Here is a 22,671-nt window from a genome sequence, read left to right on the forward strand (position 1 = left end):
GCTAATCAAGGGAAATGACCATGACAAGACAGAGCAATAATAAATAGTGGAGTAAAACAATAAGATCAAGGGTAGGTCATGTGGAGAAAGATCAAAGCACAGGACAGCAAATGTAGGCGAATGAAAGACCATAGCTGTCAGTCAGTCTTGGATTGTTAGGTTTCCACCAGAAATAGAACAGCACTAGCTTTGAAGTAATCCCTCTTCACATTCAGTGTTGGAATGGCCTTTGAACATGGCATAGGTATGAGGGAAATCAACTAAAGTAGAAACATAATAGAAAGAGGAGCAACTCAAGGACTTGAAACTGACCAACAGTATCTATAAAAGAGGTTAACTGCGTTAGCTCAATTCAGTCAGTAAGATGTGAAGGCAAAGTGATTTTATGGCATCTAGAAATTTATGAACTCTACCATCACTGAATGTTGGGCAAGGAAATTGTGTTGATACTCTAGTAGGTAATATTAAAGATAGTTGCAACCTTCTTATGAAGACGAAAACATGGCAAATTTTGCCAGGTGTTACTAAAGGGAATAGCGTTCTTCCTTCAAGCATTTACAAGTGGGGTGAGTAGTTTTCTAAATAGAAACCAATAATGGCTAATCTTTCGCTTCCAGCAAAAACACACACTACTTGGTGTCATATTTCTTCCCATTTGTCAGTATTCTTCACGATATAGTCTAATAAATCATTTACTTCCACTTCAACCACTTATTCTAACTAATGTAATAATGTATCCTATGTTCCTAACCTCCTCCTAAACAGGTAAGAAGCTCTTTTTACATTCTTATTTTCTCCTACTATTTTGAGTTGTTCTGAACCACAATCACAATCTGTATAATTTTCCAAGCCTTTGGTAACCAAACCACTAAATTTAAAAGTTAACAAAAAAAGTATAAAAAAGAAATTTAACAAGAGAAATTTGAAACGGTTCTAATTTGGCAAGAAGTTTTGGCTGGATTTAGAGCGAGATACACATGAAGATTAATTCAAAGTACCTTTATTCCACCATGCACTTGTGATCTGGAAGGATCAATTCAAGTTCCCCAAATTTTTACCATCCTGCAACAGAACAGTCATAGGACAATGTGCCGTAATCAAAATGGGGTTAAAAATCCATTTCATTTCCACATGGACCAACAACTTCCATCCCACTGGTTCATGTTTGGTAGGGGTCCAAATTTGGCCAGCCACAATGAGAAATTTATTTTAGAATGTCCCACTTTGTGACATGCTCCTGGACTGTTTCATATGTAGAGTCCGTTTTTTTCCCAATAAAAAAGTCAATGAGTGTATTCTTTTTATGTGTAATTTTTGAGGATATTGTGGGAAATGAAAGTAAAGGATCCCTACAGGCAACTTATACAATAGATAAATATTTGGCCCTCAATTGGACATGAAATTACATTGTGCATTCCTGTCCATAAGTTCCATTGAAATTTATTAAGTTACAAATTCTCTAAAAAGAGAATATTCAGCTCCTTTTCAGTAGGGTTCTAAATTCTGGAGAAGTATTCAGCTGCGTGTTTCCTGGCAGTGATATATTGGATTCAGTCCCTGAGAGTATACTGTTTTCAGCTCTGTTCAAGGTGTGTCTTTTTATGAAATCTCCAGCTGCAGAGTTCTTAAGACGGATGCAGTCTTTCAACTCAGTGACATAATTGGTTTCCTTGGGATTTCCATACCTGGGTTTGCCAAAGTCAATAGGAAAGGGTTTATGTGTATAAAAGGTGTGAGAAACAATTCCAGAATCCAACTGCGAGTGGAGAGAAACCATACCTTTTGTGGTGGTGCTAGACTCTGAATTGATTCATTATAAAGAGGACATTCTGCCTTTTCCCTGAATATTTCAAAGGGATTTAACATGTTGAAATATCGTTAATCAGGAGTTGCCCTGAATCTGCTGTGAATATTCCAATGTATATTGATCACTTTGCAGCCACAGGCTCTCATTACCAGAAGAATCATCTTTTGAGGGGACTTTTAATGAACTGTCTGCGTAACCTCATAAAACAGTCGATAAATGTATAATTTGCATTTTCTCTGACACTTAATTTGTCTTTGTTGCTTCTTAGAATGGAGGTGTTCTGTTTTAATTTAGCTCATCAGCAAGAGAGAATTCCAGGAACCTTTAGGGCATTTTAATTTATAATCAAAGAATATTTCATCGTGTTCGTTCTTTTTCTTTTCTTTTTTTTTTTCCCCCTCCACCAGAGGAATATAGCGTGATTTTCCTCATTTCCCCTCTGACATCTTTGTAACAGCGAGAGTGACTCATCTCTCTGGGTGAGGTTAGTCTTGTCAGACCTACCACTGGGCCCTGAGAACCCTAAATCTGCTGTTTCAGTTGTGCCTTCCCAGTGTTCAGGGAGAAAAGAGACTTAACTTGGGCATTTAATGTAAAACCTTCTTTCCTACATGATTCATTTGGGCTACCTCTAATCCTTTGCAACTTGAGAGGGAAATGCAGATTCTCCTTGCCAGCACCTATTGGACCTTCTCATAGAAGCCAGACCACAGAGCGTAAACTGGTTGCCTATTGACTACCTTTTGCTCATTGTTAAGTCCTGGTCGACCCACCCAGGGGTTTGTTTGTTTGTTTGTTTCTGCATAAGAAATTTCCTTTTCATTTTTATCAATGCAAAGAATTGCCTTGGAAAAATATATCTAGTTCTTCATTATTTTTTTGAAGGTAAAAACTTAGACGTATTTACTCTCCTGAGCAAAACTAGAACTTTAGAAGAGTTTTAACTCCATTTGTCTCTCTCAATTTATTTTTGAAATTTGTTTTCATTCTACAGGCTTCTATACCCATAAGACATGATTATTCTGTTATATAGTCAATATTCATTTAGATTGATACATATTCACAAGCTTCGTTGCTGCATTCTTGAGTCTCAGACTGTTCATTTGGGATCATCTTTAACATCCTTTAGAAATTCCTTTTATACAGTCTACTGACGGTAAACTTTTCAGAATTTTTGTTTTCATTTTTGTCTAAAATTATCTTTATTTTACCTTCAGTCTATAATGATACTTTCAATGGGTATGGAATTTTAGGTTGGCAGTCATTTTTTATTATTGAAGATAACATTCCACTGTCCACTGACTTCTCTTCCTGTTGAAAAGTTAACTGTTAATCTTAATTCTTTTGATGATAACTTGTATTTTCCCCCCTTTGCATGCACTTAGGATTTTTTTCTTACATTTTATATTATTTTTCAATGTGTTAAAATATGTGTTTGAGGTGATTGTATGGATAACTTTTATCAGTTGTGAAAATTTCTCAGCTATCATTGTCCACAAAATAGCTTCCATCATATTTTCTAATAATTTCCTTTCATCACATTATTTACATATAAAATGACCTTCTTATTTCATCTTCCCTGTCCTTTAACTCTTTTCGGTATTTTCTATCTTTTTGTCTATCTCTGCTAACCTTTGGACAATTTTTTTCTGACCCTTTTTCTAATCACTAATTTTTGATTTACCCCACTATTCAACTCATTCACTGAATTTTTAATTTTAGCTTTTGTATTTTATTTAATTTCCAGAAGTTCTATTTGGTTTATTTTCTAATCTACAATTTGTATGCCTTACTTATTGTAGAGAAGGTTTCCTATGACATTCCTTATCTTAGGCATGCCACAGGCTTTGAGTTTTGGCCTCACCCGACGAGGCTTTCAAAAGTGAATTAAAAATTTTCAGCATTTGTAAAGGCCTCTCAGGAAAAAGCAGCCTTCCTACTTGTTACCTGTCTAGGTTTGATGTCCCTGTAGTTTCAACTTGATCATTCTTTAAATTTTTGTGATTCTTAGGTTCTTTAAAGAAGATAGTTTGAATATCAAATCCAGCTTTTTTAGTTGTTTTCAATAGAAAGGATGGTTCAAATAACTTAACCAGCCATTATCCGTAACAGAAAGTTCTCACATAATGTTTCTAAAGTGTTTCAATTAGTTAACATCTATGTCACTCAGGTTCAACTACAAAAGCAGAACCAGTGAGAGAGAGAGAAAGAGAGACAGAGAGAGAGAGAGAGAGAGAGAGAGGTATTCAGGGAATTGGCTCATTCAATTGGGGGGGGCTGGCTGTGCAGTTTCCACATGGCTGCCTCCCCATCTAATGCTGATCCTAGCAGGCAAGCAGTCTTGAAGGGACAATCATGAGCAGGCTTGGTGACTAGACCAATCTGCAGAAGCTGAGATTCTCTGAAACAGAGTTGAGTACACACACACTCGTGGCCTAGGAGTCAAACAACTAAATACTCAAGGGGAAGGGGAAGTGATTACAGGCTCAGCTGCTGCTTCACCCCATTAAGACAAGTCAACAGATCAGCAATAGTATGTGTGTTACACAATGGCTGCCACCTCCCTCATCAGCCCTCTAACTCTTGAAAACCTCTCCCTTTAACCCACCCTAACGGAAACATATAGAAAAGAAACTCTGGGAAATGTGGTTCTGCCTTGCCAAGTTGGCACGTTACAAAACCATTGTACTACTCTTTAAAAATTGGAAATGTTCTTATTTAAAGAAACATTTAATTTCTCTTGGAAATTAGATTATATAATTACAGTGAGCCAACATGGAAACAAACCTCTAGAGCTGAGAAGTGGCTGCCCTTTAGGCTTCCATGGCATTCTCGAGGCTGATTTATGGGTTTCTATTATCTACTCGCCTCTGTAAGGCAAGTAAGTTTGAGATTTAAAAATTGGAAATGAGATTCCCCTGCCATTGATTCCTTCCCCTTTTTTCTAGCCCATTAACTTTTTTCTCTTCTCTTGTCCTTATTTTTTCTTTCCAAAGGATGAGTAAATGTGAGAGTATGGTGACGGATGTATTGAATGGATGGAAAGAGATCCAAAGAGAACACTCACCACCTGCTAGAATAGGGTATATATGGGGTTTACAGTCTTCCCAGCAAGAGCTAAGGTTAACATAAGGACTAAGATGAGATCCCATTGACTTTCATCTGCTTACCTACCATAAACAAAAAGAGTCCACACAACCACTGATGGCCCACAAAACCTTTGGGCTTAGTGCCTGTCATTGTGCATAATTTATATGAATTTTGCCAATAGTAATTACATGTTTTATTCCTAATGGATCTCTAGTTTGTTTTTAAAGCCCTGCTTTGGTATGACCAGGATAATGAAATAGTCAAACACACATACCCTAAACACTTTTTAAAGCACAGAATGTAAAAGTTTAATTGATCACAGAAAACCACTACGTGATTTTCTATGGCCTTCAACATTTTAAGGGGAAGGGTGGCCAAACTCTAATATTTACCTGTAGAATATCCAAAGAGGAAGTGGATTAGGTGGTTTGCAATATTTGATGAAGCTGTATGTGCACACTAGACAAAAGGCTATTGCAGAAGGGCAAATGCAGGACCCTGGGCTTAAAAAATAATGCTGGAGAAAGTTTCAGTTCAAAATAGAAAAAAAAAAAAACTGTTTCAAAGAGCAAGAGTCACATTCTCTATTGTCCATGTATTGTGCCTAAGGCCAAATTAAAGTAACAAATATACCACTTGGAGTCTTCCTTATACATTTTCTGTCAACAAAAATCAATTAACATAAGTCTTCTACATTTATTATAATCATTTGCTGAGGATAGTCTTTGAATTTAACAAAGAGGTCTTTGAATTTGTAGCTGACACCAGGCTCAAATAATATTTTCATATTTCCAAGTCTTATCAGTAGAGGTGGTTTTAGGTTTTGCTAATGAATGATCTGTGATAGAAGAGTAAACACTTCATGATATTTGTGATAGTTTGGATGGATTCTTCACTACAGACCATCTTCGATCATCACACATACTTGTATACATTCACACACTCACACACAAACAACTTTACACAAGGGGAGGAAAGCTTAGCATGTTTAATCATTTTGCCCTGCTAATTATGCTAGTATATGGAAATTCATGTCTAAGAGAGTAGCCAGCAGCATGTACATGTTTTGATGACATATAAATAATAGGAAATATATTGTATTCTAGCTTTGGTTTTTCTCTCTTTCCATTTTCTTTTAACCTTACATATTATTTTGTTTTTCATTTTTATAAATTAAATTTATTGGGGTGATATTGGTTAATAAAATTATATAGGTTTCAAATGTATAATTCTATAATACATCATCTATACGTTGCATTGTGTGTTCACAACCCAAAGTCAAATCTCCTTTCATCACCATATATTTGACCCTCTTTATCTTTTTCTACCTCCCCCCCACCCCCCTTATCCTCTGGTAACCATTAAACTCTTGCCTGTGTCTATGAGTTTTTGCTTGTTTGTTTGTCTTGTTAATTTGTTGCTTTTAGTTTTATATCCCACATATGAGTGAAATCATATGGTTCTCACCATTTTCTGACTTATTTTGCTTAGCATGATCATCTCAAGATCCATTCATGTTGTTGCAAAAGGTAGTATTTCATCTTTTCTTATGGCGGAGTAATATATACATTTTTAAAATAGTTCTTAAGTCTGGGAAAATACGTAATGAGCTGTTGCAATTCTTAAATTTATTATTGGGTCTTTGTTTCAGATGGAACCAAAAACCTCTAGGGCTTGCGAAGTATCATAAAGCACTTAAGACATCTTTATAAATGTTAAGGTGCCAGCTGCACCACAGCCAACGCTACTGTTATCTCGCATCTGAATTTCTAAATAGCTTCCTACTGGTCTTCCTGCTTCCACATGTTCCCACTCACAATCTATTCCCAATATGACAGCCAGACTCATCCTTTTAGAACATGAATCAGGTTGCTCATCTGTTCAAAACCCTTCCATGGCACCCATTTCTCTCGGAATAAGTTTACAATGTCCAACATAATCTGACCCCACTTTGTTGTATCCCTTCTCTGTTTCTTCATTGACCTACTCTCTGCTCAGGGCATGCTGGGCTCCTTGCCGGGCCCCAACAAGCCAGGGCCATCCCATCTTGTGCTGTTGTAAGGACTAGTTCTCCTGCCCAGAATGATCATCTCCCAGGTATCTGCTTGAGCAACTTCCCCGTCTTTCAAATCTTTGCTCAAATCTGTCTTCTCAAAGAAGCCTTCAGTGACCACTTTATTTCAATTTGCAACACCCACCACCACCACCATCACCACTCTGCCATCACCGGCACCTCCTCTCCCTTTTATTCTGCTCTACTTTCTGTTTTTCAAAGCATGTATTACTTTCTCTTTTTAGGTCATTTACTTCTTTTTTAAGTGTGTCATTCAATGTTGGCCCTTCCCATTAGAATGTAAGCTCCATGAAGGCAGGGGCTTTGACTATTTCGCTCAATGATGTTCTTGAGTTACAGGCACCTGAGAACAATGCCTGGCATATCGTTGGTGCTCAATACATAGTTTTTGAATGAATGGCTTATGTAGAGGACTAATGAAATTAATTTTGTGTATTAAAAAATATAGTTCTCTCTCTTTGAAAGAGAAAAGTATATCCATTAAGCCCAGACTCATCAGGCTGCATTGTTCAATAGTTATCCATAATTCAATAAAATTTTTTCTCAGGTTTCTTGACAGTAGTAGGATTTTTGGAGAATTTCTCAAAAGTAGTAGTTGTGATCATGTTTAACAACTAATTCCTGAGAGGGCAGGGAAGAACCAAGGAGAGTTTAATTGCCAGTTTCATTGCATTTGTGGTAGGAAGTGTTGGAATAGATTTTAAAAAGGTGGAGGTTTTAAATCTCCATTCTTGAAGGCACTTCAAGATAGTTCCCAGACAAAGAATTTGAAACAATAAATGACTTAGAAATCAATTTCAATATCACAAAAATGACAGCCTCCCTTTTTTTCCACACAGGGGGACGGTTCCTCCTCATTCTTGTCGGAAACTTGCCATGAGGATCCCTCTGTTTCCCCCAACTTTACTCCCCCCAACCCTCAAGCCCTCAAGTGGTGACCACCATCCTTCCGGCCAGGTAGGACTGGATGGGAGGGGTCGCTTTTGAGAGAAGGGTGGCATGTGGCCATTTTGTTTATAGGCATCATGGACTTGCTCCTTTGTTCTTCACCCTTGCTTTTTCTACATTCCCATCTCTTTCCTGCTGCAGTTCCCAGCCACACTCAAGATACTCTCCTCATCTTTACCCACCTTCCTCTGGTATTTATTTCTTCATCATTGTTCTCTCTCTTCCTGACATAAATTCCATTCTTCCATATTGTCTTCTTCCCATTTCTTCTTTTTCTTTCTCTGTTTGCAAAATTGGCTTCCTTTTTTACCTTGATCTTTCTCTTTTACACTCACACTATTTCCACTGTGAGACATTGTTTAAGTTACTCCTTCTCCCAGCACTGGTTTCCTGGTCTTATTATCTTAAAATCCAATGGGATTAAATTAACTTTCAGGGGGTCTTCTTGCCCCACTCCACTCAATTTACCACACCCCTCCTTTGAAAAATCTAACGAAAGTCATTGTATTCCTACATGGTATTTTGAGTTAAAGGGATATCGCAGGATTTTCTGATTCTCTACAATCAAGAGCTCTTAAAAATACCTCACTAGTAGGGATGCTTGGGCCAGTGGCTGTTGGTTAGAGCAAATTGAAGCTGGAAAATTATAGAGAACGTTTAACTTGCTAAAGGAGACGCATCATGAAATCTATTGTATTCCTCTTGTTAATAAGAAAAACTAGCCTATGCCATTCTAATGGGTATGCATTTCCGGGAGAAAAGAGGCATTGCAGTGATTATAAAGAAAGCAAACATCTATTCTGATGTATTGAAAATAAAGTTTTACAGTTCAGGCTTACAATGCTTTTGTCTTCAAGCACTTGCTGATCTGTGAAGCAGTCAGTTTAGAAACATGTTGAAGAATTAGTGAAAACAACTTTACTGAGAAAGTGGTGTAAGTTCTTCCTTTTCACCTATATCAGTTGCCACTCACAGTGATGTTCAAACTCAGTGCTTTTCAAACTTTAATGAGTATATGAATTACCTGGAGATCTTATGAAAATGCAGACCTGATTCAGGAGGTCAGCATAGGACTTGAGATCTGCATTTCTGTCTTTCTTTCTTTTCTTTTCTCTTTTTCTTTTTCTTTTTTCTTTCCTTTTCTTTTCTTTTTTTCTTTTTCTTTTTTTTTTTTTTTTTTTTTTTGAGTTTTTCTGCCACGTTTCCATGGACCACATTTGATGAGCAGGGGTCTAATACATTCCTATCTTCTTGCTGGAAGGAGAAGCTTTACGCTGCCATCATGGTATTTTATTGTATTTTAATTTTTTTGGCCTAATCATGAGCCTGACACTTTGATAGTATCACTTTTATTTTCTACTTCTGACTGTGACACTAGTAAGAGAGAGGCAGAGAATGTCATTTGAGAGTAAAGCCATAGCCTGGCTATAAATTCTGTCCGTCTCTTCCCAAAGGTGAAGATCTTGTTCCCATGGTGACCTTGTGATAGAGCCCACATGAGAAGTTGGGGTGGAGGAGGGGCAAGTAATATTGATTATTCTGGGAAGTCATCAGGGAGACCTTGAAAATGTCTTCTTCATTTGGCTATAAATGTTTAAGCTATCTCTTAAATCATCAATTATAAGCATCAGTAGATTTTTTGTTGTTGTTCCACTTGTTACTGTCCTAGTAGTTTTGAGAGTTATTGTGAAACATTTAATATCACAGGTAGAATATTAAATTCTCTCAGAGGAGGTAAATAACAGTGGAACTCAGAACACATGACTTGGGTTTTGTTTTTCAAAACAAATGCAATAGGGAAGTAAATATTACATTTCTGTCCTGTGTTCTATCAGGCTGGTGATAGCTGGTTCCCAACTTGGATTCCCTTCAGAATGTCAACTGAGCTTCCTGCTTAGCAAAAATATTTAATTTCAAAAGCAATAGATATTCCCACAATACCTAGACATTAAAAAAATCTTTAATCACACACTTAGTTTGGTCCCTTTAGCTTCCCAAATATACAAGGCAACATAAAAATAAACCAATTTCACACTTTCCATGGAAAAATAGGCCTCATTGCAAAAACAGAAAAAATATAACAGTATTTTGTCTTTGAAAAAGAACAAAAAGTTCTTCTTTCCTAGCAGTATCTGTAAAGTAAATTTTGTACCAAGTTTAATATATCCTTAAATGTTTCTTCCTCACCTTAAACATCTCCATTGATAGACTAGAATTGAAAACAAAATGAATGAATAAAAAGCAATCATACATTTGCCAGAAAAGAATGATTTTTGTACTATAAGATTGATTCCAAGAATACTCATTACATTAATACTTAAAATGTCACATTTTTTAAATTTGTGAATACAAGCCTCATTGATGGTAAATCTATTCCTTCTTATTAGATAGAGATTGATAAGTGAAGCTGAACAGGTTACCCATACTTTTAAAACCCTGGTAACTTCTATTTTTTTAATAAATACAAATAATTATAGAGCAAAATTAAAAACAAATAAAAAAGTATCTCTGCACATTTTGTGTATGTATGAACCTTTATGTAAAGAGCTACAGAATGACCAATTTCTAAAAATACTGATGATATATTATTGGAAAACTATAAATTTATGCCAAGCATTTATTAAGTTTCTGCTTTACTGTAGGCTATGCCAGTTTCAATAAGGGGCACAAAAGAACAATAAACACAGTTCCTACATGTTTTAAAATAATAAAGAGCAAGTGAAGGCCATAGAAGGCCATTATTATTTTTTTTTTGCTGACACTTAAATAATAAAAACAATAACAACTAGCATTTATTGAGCACTTACTATGTTGACAAGCACCTTCAAAGTACATCACCTATATTATCTTTTTATTTCCACCATTGTGCACTTGAGGAAATTAAGGTTCAAAAAGGTTAATGAACTTTGTACTAAGGTCAGACAAGAAGTACCAAACCCATGGGGTCCCTGGGGGACCCCATGTATTGTGTCCATCAGCTTTCTCAGTAAATGTCTGAAGCCATGATTTTATAATGTACGTGTCGGGGATGTAATATCTCTATCTCGCCTTTCTTGGACAGGCCAGCACGAAGGGTACACACTGTGCCTCAGTATACTCATCTGTAAAATGGAGAGAACACCAGCCTCTCTGTTGAATGAAGCAGATCACTCAGAGTGATTAGAAAGGTTAAACACAACCCTATATACCAAATGCTGTTTCATTTTCTGGTGGCATACCCCAGCCTCCACAAGATCACAATTATATCTTGCCAGAAATTCGGCCCCCAAACCTGTCACAACAGCAAGAAGAATTAAACATCATAGGCAGGATGTTCAAGTTTTTCAAAATCACTTGTTTTTAACAGCTGTCTTGGAGAACATCTCCCAGGACTAGATGTTAGAAAACCTGCAGCCCTGTGAAAATAAGACTCACCTCCAGGAACCACCTCTGGCAGCAGCTCCTATCATTGAGAGGCAGGCAGCTGTTTTTTGTGTTCATCACATCCGGTAGCAAAGCAATGCCAAGCAAAGGGGGAGGCTCTGAGACATCGTGTGGCCTGTACGAGTAGCGTAAAAGGATTTTGACACCACCTTCTCTGTTCATGTTTGCTCTAAAGCATTGGGACTGAGGACAGACACCCTCAGCTCCTCCCAACCTTGACTTTCCTCCTCCCTCCCTCCTTCTCTACTCCCATGCCATCTAGCTTATATTGTTGGTGCTGACTTCAAACCAAAGGCTAAATGGGTTTGCTTCCCTTGAGCTCTTCTTATTTCTCTCCACACTCACTCCTCTTAACTCCTTCTCTTCCCCCAGCCCTCGAACGGTGTCCTTTTAACTAAAACCTGCTTCACCCACTGGAAAGCTGTGGGCTGAGTTTATGAGAAAGGAGTTCGATTGCACATTGGATTTTGCACCCAGGATCTATTTTTATTTGTTAAGCCATTGTTTTTATGGTTTTCATTTATTCATTTAAATAAAATCTACTCGACTCTAGGACTTACCCCTGAGGTTACTAGGAAATCTAAAAGAATATATTGGAAGAGATACATCTCCTTTTAGATTGTGTTAAATCTCAGTCATAGCACAGAGGGGCTTCTTCAGAGCATGTGACAGAGGACCTTATTCTCCTTTTGCTTTGAAGTTAGAGTGAGGGGAAATGCTTTGGGCCAAATTATGAAAGATTTAAGCAAGAAACGAAGAAAAGTTTCTAAGTAAGAATATCTAAATACAGTCGGCCCTCTATATCTGCAAGTTCTGCATCTGCGGATTCAACCTAGGGCAGATGGAAACATTCGGGGGAGGGGAAAAATAAATGTTAACATTGTTGCAGACGTGTATTATGTAGTTTAGCCTACCAGGATGTGTCTGTATTGAAGATGTACAGACTTTCTCTTGTCACTATTTGCTAAACAATATAGCATAACAACTATTTACATAGCATTTACATTGTATTAGATATAAGTAATCTAGAGATGATTTAACGTATATGGGAGGATGTACGTAGGTTATATGCAAATACTACATCATTGTATATAAGGGACTTGAGCATCCACACGTAGATTTCAGTATCTTGAGGGTGGTGGGGAAGGGGATAGGGAGTTCTGGAACCAGTCCCCAGGGAATACTGAGAGATGACTGTAGGTTTACAAAGGTTATTGTGTGTCTCTTTGAAGATCTTTAAATGTGGTGACCAAGAGGCTGGCTGTGAGTAGAGTTGTGTACAGCTGAGTGACCTTTTTATGATCTCCTCTGAGTCCATGAAGAATACGATTAATTAAACTCAGAAGTTTGCCACTAAAATAATAGGTATGAGATCCAGAGAATTCAAGGTGTTGGAGGACTCATTAAATAGGGTTGCATAAATACCATGCTGAAAGATTTAATGAGTCCATAGGGTCACTTATAGAACAACAGAGCAGAGATGACCTAGAAAAATAAATTAGAATCGATATTGTGCTTCTGAATTAACAACTATAGATTGCTATATTAACACCTGAGAGATGAAGTCTATAATTATATCTTAATAATGGATGTTGGTGTTCTCATCCCAGGGAAAATGAAAATTGCTCATTTTATTTTTTTTACTTGTCCATAACAAAAATAAATTTTATATGCATTTATTTCTGTGGTCTCCAGGAACCATGAATGTTTTCAATAGCTACAACTAAGAGAACAGTATTAATTTTTTTCTCTTACTAATTCAACTAATACTTATTGAATGCCTACTGTGTAGCAGGCACTAGGCTAAGTGCTTAGAAAATAAAACTGCAAAAAAATGGACCCTGTCCCCTCCATCTCAAATTGCTGACAGCTCCATCCAATAGAATTTTCTGCAGTGATGGAAACGATCCGTTGTTGACTATCTAATGCGGCAGCCACTAGCACCAGTGATTATTTCGTATTTGAAATGTGGCTAATGTGACTGAGGAACTGAATTTTTAATTCTGCATACTTAAATTTTATTTAAGTGTAAATACCCACATGTAACTAGTGGCTAACATAGAGGCAGCACAGGTAAATAACATGCTGAACCTTAATTTCTCATGTGTAATCTGAAGGATTTGTGTTGGAACAAAACAGTATGCTCATCATTGTAATAGAGCTGTTTACAGGGGAGCTGTTTACTGACTTGGGGAAACCACCCAGAGCTTCCCAGAGGTGGTAACCCTTAACCTATAGGATTAAGTAGAAGTTTATCAAGCATAGGAGCAGATAGGAAGGAATTTCTCATGACACTGTGATAAAGCCAGAGGTCCGAGTAGCATGTTACTGCTATGGAATTCATGTGATTCCATTATTTACATGTTGTATTAGTCTCCTTGGGCCGCCATAACAAAATATCTCCGACAGTGGCCTAAATAACAGAAAATTATTTTCTCACAGTTCTGCGGGCTGAAGTCCAAGATCAAGGTGCCAATGGGAATGATTTCTGTGAGGCCTCTCTCCTTGGATTGCAGGTGGTGCTTTCTTGCTGAGTCCTCATGTGCCCTTTGATCTGCACTTCTGCAAAGAGATAGAGAGCTCTGGTGTTTCTCCATTTCCTTATGAAAAGGCCAGTTATGTTAGAGATGGGCCCCCCTCTACGACCTCATTTAACCCTAATTCCCTCCTTAAAGACCCCATCTCTAAACGCAGTCACATATGTTGGGGCTTCCACATAATGAATTTTGAGGGGACACTGTTCAGTCCATGAAACATGTCTTTCAATAAGCAAAAATCTTTTTCTCTGTTGTCTTTTGTTTTTGTTTTTGTTTTTCCTGAGAGGAGATACATATCTCACACTCAGTTCACACAAATTGACAGAAAACTATCATCAATTGATCGAACATCTGATGATTTTAATCACTGCTTTTGATTTACCTGTTGACAGATAACAGAGTTTTAGATAATTAACAATTTTTTATAAAAATCCTAAAGCAAAGTGTCCACCTCTCAAAACTCAAATGTAATTAAATATTGTTTAAGCCTATTTTACTATTAATTTTTCATTGCTCTTTGAAGACAAACCAATGGTGAGTCGGAGCTGGTCATACTACCTCACAGGAACTCATTTTTTAATTTTTTCTGGGATTCTGTGAGCCAGTTGTTAAACACAGCCATTTTTTAAAAAGTAAATTATATCAACTTTACAACTAAACAAGTTATATTAACAACAAAGACAACAAATACCCCAAACTCACCACTTGTTAATCATTTAAGACATTTCACTCTTGTCTGGGCTCTGGATGTCGTCTATAACTATCGCATCTGTATAGTCACCAAAATGCAGCGCTACCGGGCACCTCTTCCTAACTCTGGTCAAGATAATAGCTTTGGTAGCTTGAAGTTGGCCATAGTGGAAGTATTTACACCACGGAAATCAACAAACACTATAAATGAGGTACATTTTTTTCCTTAGGAGGACCACCTATTAAATATTTCCCAGCATTCCACTGGCACAAACCTTACTGTTTTACAGCATAGGGTTTTCCCAGGATTTATGCAGACTTCCTGTTGCAGTTATCGGAGTTGAAAACTTCGTTTCCCATCCTTCATAAACAAAACAAAACTTTCTGCTGAAAAATAATTTATTACCTTTTGAAAACCTTTTTTTTCAAATTTGTTTCCTCTACCAGAAAGGTGCAGTGCTGCCTTGCTGACCTATGGACTGTCAGGCCCTGCATATAAAATAGTGTGGGGGCAACAGAAAACTCCCCTAAAACATAAATCTGCCATTGACAACATTCTTCTAACCCACTCAGCAATTTCTACCTGAAAATGGCCTCAGTTGTAATATTATATCCCTCCCCTTGCTAATACTAGCGCTTGCCCCATTTGTTTTAACAAGGTCACTGTTTTCCCTACTAGAAGTTTTAAGTGACAATAAATGAAATAGAATAGAAAACTACTGGGGTAAACACCAGTTTTCAGATTAAGTTGTTTTTTGTTTTTTATTTTTTTCTGTAGGAAACATTTCTCTCCAATGTTTCCCTTTTATACCATTTCCAAACAAGCAGTCTTTACTCTGTCTCCAGGTGTAGTTTACATGCAGAGAAAGAGAGAGAGAGAGAGAGAGAGAGAGAGAGAGAGAGAGAGAGAGAGAGAGAGAGAGAGAGAGAGAGAGAAAGAGAGAAAGAGAGAGAGAGAGAGAATCATGGACCTAGATTGAATATAAGCATATCATGGATAAAATGCTTGGGATATAGAGGGAAAAAGAGAAGGGATTCCAGGAATTAGGTCCAGATAAGTCTTAATTTTAAGAGGCCTGGTGGAGGAGAAAAAGCCTGAAAACGACAGGAAGGGGACAAGCTGTGAGGTGGGAGGAAAACCAAGAATGCCAGAGAAACCAACAGGAAAAAAGGCCTCAATATGAAGTGAGTGACTCATAGTGTCTACAGTGACTGGGTGGTACAGAAAGGTGTCCTTTGACTTTAGTAACCAGGAGGTCATTGGTGCCCTCAGTATTAAGGAGGGGTCACTGTGAAGGTGGGAGTGGAAGCCAGATAAGAATGGGATGAACAGGAGGCAAGAATAGGAGACAGTTCATCTGATGTTTTTCCTCAACTCCAGACTTGAAGGGAAGCAGAAATCTGGAATAGCAATGGGGAATGTAGGAAATAAGGGGAAACCTATTTGAGAAGAGAGTAATTAGTACTTCTAATTTATGGTCCAGTCTAGTTTATCATGAGATCACTATATAAAACGATTACCACGGAAGAATAGAGAAAAAGAAATCTCACCTATTAATGGTTGGCAGAGTTGTGTTTTCCCGTGGTGAATCAATATTCATTGGAAGAACAATTCTTAATGAGTGTGCAGCATAAACTATCAACAACAATAAAGGGTTTCCCTAGACCCCGTCTAAATGTTAGGTTGTTTTCTCTTGCTATTTAGTACATTAACGATAATACTCATACAACTTATATTATACCTTTAGAAATAATCCACAAACAAAATCTGCATGGCTGCTGCACTGAAGCATCTGCAGATCAAGAGGCTTCCACATTTACCATGCTGTAATTAGAATTCACTCTGCCTTGTGCAGTAGTGAAACTATTTTCACATAATAAAGTGATATATTTTCTTTTCCCTTGAAGTATCCTCCTTCCTCTCTTCCCCACCCCCCCAGGCTGAGTCACAACTCCAGGAAAGGAAAGGAAAGGAAAGGAAGGGAAGGGAAGGGAACGGAAGGGAAGGGAAGGGAAGGGAACCACAGGCTCCCTGTGGTCAAGTGGACAAAACCATGGGTTCAAGCAGTGTCTGCCAAATGGCCAGCAGCCACTATTCCATGGAAAAATCTAGACGGCAGAGACCTGTGAAGGGAAGGGAAGAGAAGAGAAGGGAAGGGAAGGGAAGGGAAGGGAAGGGAAGGGAAGGGAAGGGAAGGGAAGGGAAGGGAAGGGAAGGGGAAGGAAAGGAAAGGGAAGGGAAGGGAAGGCAAGGGAAGGGAAGGGAAGGGAAGGGAAGGAAAGGAAAGGAAAGGAAAGGAAAGGAAAGGAAAGGATACCTAAGGGAGAAGATCTTCTTAACAAGGCAGAAAACTTGAAAACCAGAGATTTCAAGAGAGGAGGGATTTTTCCAAATTCCTTTAGCTTCTTTTACCACATAAGCCAGTCCTGAGGGGCTGGAGCCTTACTATACACCCAGTGAAGACAGAACTCAGAATGTGACATAGAGGAAGAGGAAAGCCCACCTCTTCCAAGCCCAGGAACAGTGGGGAAAAAAAAGAGGAGAGAGAATAGAGCATGATGTGAGATTTGTATGTAGCTCTTTGGTTTCTACTCTTCAGGCAAAAATCTAGAAGTTTCTGGATAGGGCTCATGGCTCCCCATATCGTGTGTCTTAGAAGGGACAGGAAAATTTCTATGCCCCAATGATGGAAAATGGTAGTGTTGAGAGGACTGGTGGAAACCTAAGAATAAAACAAAGAGGCTCCCTGTGGTCAAGTGGACAAAACCATGGGTTCAAGCAGTGCCTGCCAAATGGCCAGCAACCACTAGTCCATGGAAAAATCTAGACCAGCCACTTCACGGCAGAGACCTGTGAGGATATAGAGGGAAGCCTTATAGATCTGAGCCTGCCGCCTTTTCTTCTCCCACTTTGAAGAAACACTCAGTTATGTAATAGACTCAGCCACCATTTTGGGAAGCTAAAAATGGGAAGGACATCTTTGAAAGACTGAGCTTTACCTAGAGACTGATCCATGCAAGAAACTTTTAAAATCAATCTTATGGGAAGTGAGATTTTGAAGCAACTCTAAGGAAATTGTCTATTCCCTTTAATAATTAGAAAGGCTAGGACAGCTTCCCTTTTTGTCACTCGAAGTGTAGCTCCTACACCTCCAGGGAGGGGAGCTTGGAGAAGTATTTCTGCTGTGACTTAAACAACAACCATTTCGTGGGCAGGCAGCTCAGAGTTGTGGTTGGCAGTGCCAGCCACTCAGAGTCAATTGAAAGGGAATGGTTCACCTGGGAGTTTTCTAACCTGATTACGGGTTTCCTGGACACTGTGTCCTCTCCTGACCCAACACCTGCTGTGACAGAGAGATATTTGTAATGAGATGAATAACAAACAGCTTCATGAAGTTTGGGTCACATGGGAACAAAAGGCACAGTCATCTAGATGGAGCCAGCCTTTTCCTGTTTTCTCTTATTATTTTCTCTACCAAATTGAACTCTTGTCAAAAGCTCTGGCAAGATTTTTAGTCAAAGCCTTTAAACTTTTTTTTAGATGAAATGTTTGCTGTTTCATGGCTCAAAATTATGCTCAATTCTGCAGAGCTATAACCAGAACTTTTTAAAAAAATGTCTGTTTTATATGTAAAGGCTCGGGATACCCTTCTATTAAGATCAGCACTAAAATAAAATAGTCCTAATAGGCAAATTAACTAGCCTGGCTCTTGACAACCACTTTTCTGGTGATATTTCGATAGAGTTAGCCTGTACATATATTCATAGGTGAATGTACGTCCCTGAGAGTGCACAGATTCAACTTTCCATGTGACCTGCAAGTCTTCTCTCTGTCCTGATATGACCGTAAGAACTGGGCTTAGCTGGGGATTTTAGAAATGATGGTTTCCTTTTCTTTAAACCTTGTGCCTAAATATATTGTTTGGCATGTTTGGTCAGTTTTATTATGATCATTTACATTTCTAGAAGTCTTCCATATTTTTAGTCTTACTGGCAAACTAAAATGTGAAAAAAGCTATTATATGAGATTTTACGAGAGGCCGAGATGGCGAGTAAAGACACCTAGGGTGGTCATCACTGCACTGTACTCTGTCATGGTTTTGACCAGGATTCTGGCCTTTCAGAACATTCTATCTAAAGACTAAAGCTAATTTAGTTGGAAAACAGAGATCACATATTGAGAACTATTTATCACCTAGATTTCTAGTCTTGGAATTATAGTGCTCACTCATTTCTCAAAGAGTAGAATGGAAAATAGATTTTTTAAAAAATATCTTTTATCTCTTGAAATTGGAGGGCAGTAGAATTGAAAGTAGCACTGCATATGTCTGTCTGTCCATCCATTCATCCATTCATGATATGTATCTGCATTATATATATATACATATTAATATATATACACATACATGTAAATTTATTTTTTAAAGCCTATGTTGGTATTTAATAGCTTACTGTCAGTAAAACTGTATGTAATATAAGGAGGGAATTAGTACCCTGAATAGCTTCTTGTCCTCTTTGAATTTTGCATAATGTGCATTGCCTTTGTCTTAAATTTCTTAATCCATTATTTTTTTGCAAAACATGTAAATATTATTAAGCACATCCTTCTACTTTGACACCAGCAAACACATTCCCAACGAAGCACACCTCCCTGTGTCTTGATGCCCAGCTATGTTCACACTAGCTATCCACGTAACTTGTCCATTATTTTAAAAATTCAGTCCCTTTTGGTTTCAGATCACATGCTTCCCTTCTCTACAGTGCAGATGTCAGGTAAATGCAGTTTCTTCTCTATTACATTGTTCCAATCTTCTTTCCTCTGTTTCCTCTGTGTTCCTTCCTTTGTTTTTAGCTGCTATTCATTTACACACAGTTAAAAGGGGAGGGAAGCATACTAATTGAAAAATTGATTATATAACCCTGAGGGCTTTGCTTTCATTACCTCCAGAGTCCAGGACTGACATTTCCCCAGATTTATCTTCCCTTACTTAATAAAGGATTTTTCCACTGAACTTCTGACATCTTGTGTTCAAACTATGGTGCCTTGCTCTGCTGTTTTCATTATTTACACAAAAATATGTTGATGGGCCGAGGGCAAATGAAATTTATAATCATCAAAGGTGGGATAAAAGAGCTATTACTAACGTAAGCAAACTAAGACAGAGAATTTTAGAAAATTACATAGACAATCAGAGATGCAAAGAGTTTAAAATAAGCCGAGGGGACACCTTCATTTAGCAAATATGGAAAGAGAACCAGAGAGATCTACTACGTAGGCAATGGTAAGACTAGGCCACACATGTAGTCTTCAGCCTTCTTACTTTCTTCTCCCAACCACTCTCTTATCCCAACCTAAGATATTCCATCTTAGTGAATTACAGAGCAACAGAAAGAGAGAATTAAGACCTATAACTATTTGAATACTAAATATTATCTGCTGATTATGAGACAATTGGAAACTTGCAGACAATAAAACAATTGAAAACTTATATAATTAAAAAGAATTTTATGAGGCACTAGATGTAAGTCAACAGTTTTCCTCTCACAGCAATAATAATCTCTCTCTCTCTCTCTCTCTCTCTCTCTCTCTCTCTCTCTCTCTCTCTCTCTCTCTCTCTCTCGCTCTCTCTCATCTCTATCTCCACACACACAAATACACACACAAACACAAACACACATAGGTATGTATATATGTAAAGCATATCTACACATAATTATGTGTAATATAAAACAACAGAAACTATAAAATATGTAACACATATATAAACTATGTATAAATATTCTTAAGAAATATTGTGTATTTCTGTGGGACAGATTCTTATTAGTGATATTTAAATAGTTTCTCATAAAATGATAGAGAAGAAAAAAAGCATCAATGAATACAAAATAGGAGATAACTGCATAGAAAATCAATATATAATTAGAAAACAGAAGGCAAATGGGACTGATTTTGCAGAAAAAAGAAGGGAGAATACTAAGTGCCCAGAGCCCCAGACCCTAGCTAAGAGGGGTACCAGAAAGAGGAAACTGAGGGAAGTAAATTTTCAAAGAAATATGATAAAAAACCTTTTTCACAACTGAAGAGCATTAGTTGCCATAGTGAAACGCCAGTCTGATTGCCCAGCAACAGGAAAGAAAAGACCCACAGTAAAGCCCAAAGCTGAGAAATTTTAGAACACCAAAGACAAAAGAAATTTCTAAATATTTCCAGAAAGAAAACCACAGGTCAAAAATTGAACTGAGAAGGTGATCTGGCTTCTCTACAGAAAATTTGGAAGTTTGAAGACAGTGAAGCAAAGCCTTCAAAATTATAAAATGATTTAATGGAGAATTGTACATCCTCACTATTACTCAAGAGAGTAGAACTCAAAAACATGTTTAGATATGCAAAATACCACACCACCTATATATTTGTCTAAAATGCAAAACAAACTATGTTTCTGTCTGTTTGTGTACATAAATATGAATGAGAATAAATAGATAAGTTCTGGATATCTAAAAGAAACTTTTTAATTATTGGTTAACTTGAAGGAGGGGGCTGGGACCAGGGAGGTGGTCAAAGGGTGTTTTACAGCTAAATATATTGGTGTTTCTTCAAATAAAATGTTTATATATTATCCAGATGATCAAAAATGTTCTGCATTTTAAAGTGAAAGATTCCATTACTGCTGTGTTGGTTTTAAACGGGAGATTGTTTGAAATTTTAAGCTTTTCTCTAACTGTTCATCTGGATACACTTCTTTTCAAGTGCCCTTTTTCTTTCTATTTCTAGCTTTAAAAAATACAATTCAGATTTAAACAAGCCATCATGGTTCCTTGATATCATTGCATTTCTGATAATGAGCCCTTCAACCTTGATTGGCTTTTAATAGAATGACAGTGATTCTGAAGCAATCCTGAAGTCACCTGTTTCCCTCAGCCGTATAAAAACTCACATCTGTTGCTGATATAATCTAAGATAAAAAAGCATCAAAAAGCAAGCTGGAGATATCTGAGTTTCCAATAAAAACAAAAATTTTATAACTTTAAAAATATGTTTAAGTGCATCAGTGAATGGGAAAGAAATTAAGGAATGCTCAAAGGACAAGGTCCAAGTGAAAACAAGTATGCAGAGAGGTAGACAGAACAGTAAAGTTGTCTTTCACTTGAAAGTATCTGCCAATTTAACACTGAGCTTAGATTTTTCATGATGTTTGGGTGGTGAGAGAACAGGAAATTATGCCAAAGTGAGGAGTCTAATAAGAGACCTCTACATAAACCAAATACCACAAAGGGCCACACAACCTTAGAATATACATGAATTTAAAAATGAACCTCTCTCGGGTTGGCCTGTTGGCTCAGTTGGTTAGAGCACATGCTCTTAGCAACAAGGTTGTGGTTCGATTCCCGCGTGGGATGGTGGGCTGCAGCCCAGCAACTAAAGACTGAAAACAGCGACTAGACTTGCAGCTGAGCTGTGTCCTCCACAGCTAGATTAAAGAACAACGACTTTACTTAAAGCTGATGGGTCCTGAAAAAAACACACTGTTACCCAACAAAATTTTTAATAGACAAACAAACCTCTCTCAAGGAATTACAAGAAAATCATTGGTCTCAAAACTTGGTATTGAATAGAGGAAGAAAAAATTCTGGAGAATTTATGATCACAAGCTGTCCCTCACATGAGTGTGAAGCCTGACAAACTCAGGATTTAGCTTAAATGTGTCTCATCCTGGAAATCCTCTGGGCTTCTGGCATAATTAAATTGTCTGTAAAGGAGCCCATATTCAAATAAGGCCTTAAGCTATTACTACAGTTAAAATTCCAATAAATATCAGCCCATCAAAGCAATTACAATGAACATAAAAAAGTCTATGAGTAAAAACCAGCAGAAACAAAAGACAGCAGAATGAGCCCTACACAAAGTTAATATTTTGGAATTATGAGAAATAGAATGTTAAGTACTTTCAAGATTGACAATACGAATAAAAAGCAATTGATTTTAAAAAGTGATGACTTCATATTTGAAAATAAGTTTATTTTCTATAAATTAAAAATAATTACATTTATTAATAAAATTAAGTGCATCATCCCAGCAGTAGAGAGAGAATTAGTAAATTTAA

The 22,671-nt window shown here is 37.3% G+C and overlaps 1 protein-coding gene across 2 annotated transcripts in view; it reads left to right on the top strand.

Moving 5' to 3' along the window:
* The window catches only part of PLCB1 (phospholipase C beta 1), a 663,189-nt gene that overhangs the window by 586,792 nt on the left and 53,726 nt on the right, over nt 1-22,671 (top strand). The window contains exon 32 of one of the 2 annotated variants that reach the window (XM_033094701.1): nt 7,811-7,928. The exons of the other annotated variant lie outside the window; for it this stretch is intronic. Coding sequence (XP_032950592.1) covers nt 7,811-7,909 — 99 coding nt within the window. The 3' untranslated portion in view covers nt 7,910-7,928. The remainder of the gene's footprint in view (nt 1-7,810; nt 7,929-22,671) is intronic. 2 annotated transcript variants of the gene reach the window in all.

The sequence above is a fragment of the Rhinolophus ferrumequinum genome, chromosome 23, assembly GCF_004115265.2.
Source record: "Rhinolophus ferrumequinum isolate MPI-CBG mRhiFer1 chromosome 23, mRhiFer1_v1.p, whole genome shotgun sequence".
In the NCBI taxonomy this organism is placed as follows: Eukaryota; Metazoa; Chordata; class Mammalia; order Chiroptera; family Rhinolophidae; genus Rhinolophus; species Rhinolophus ferrumequinum.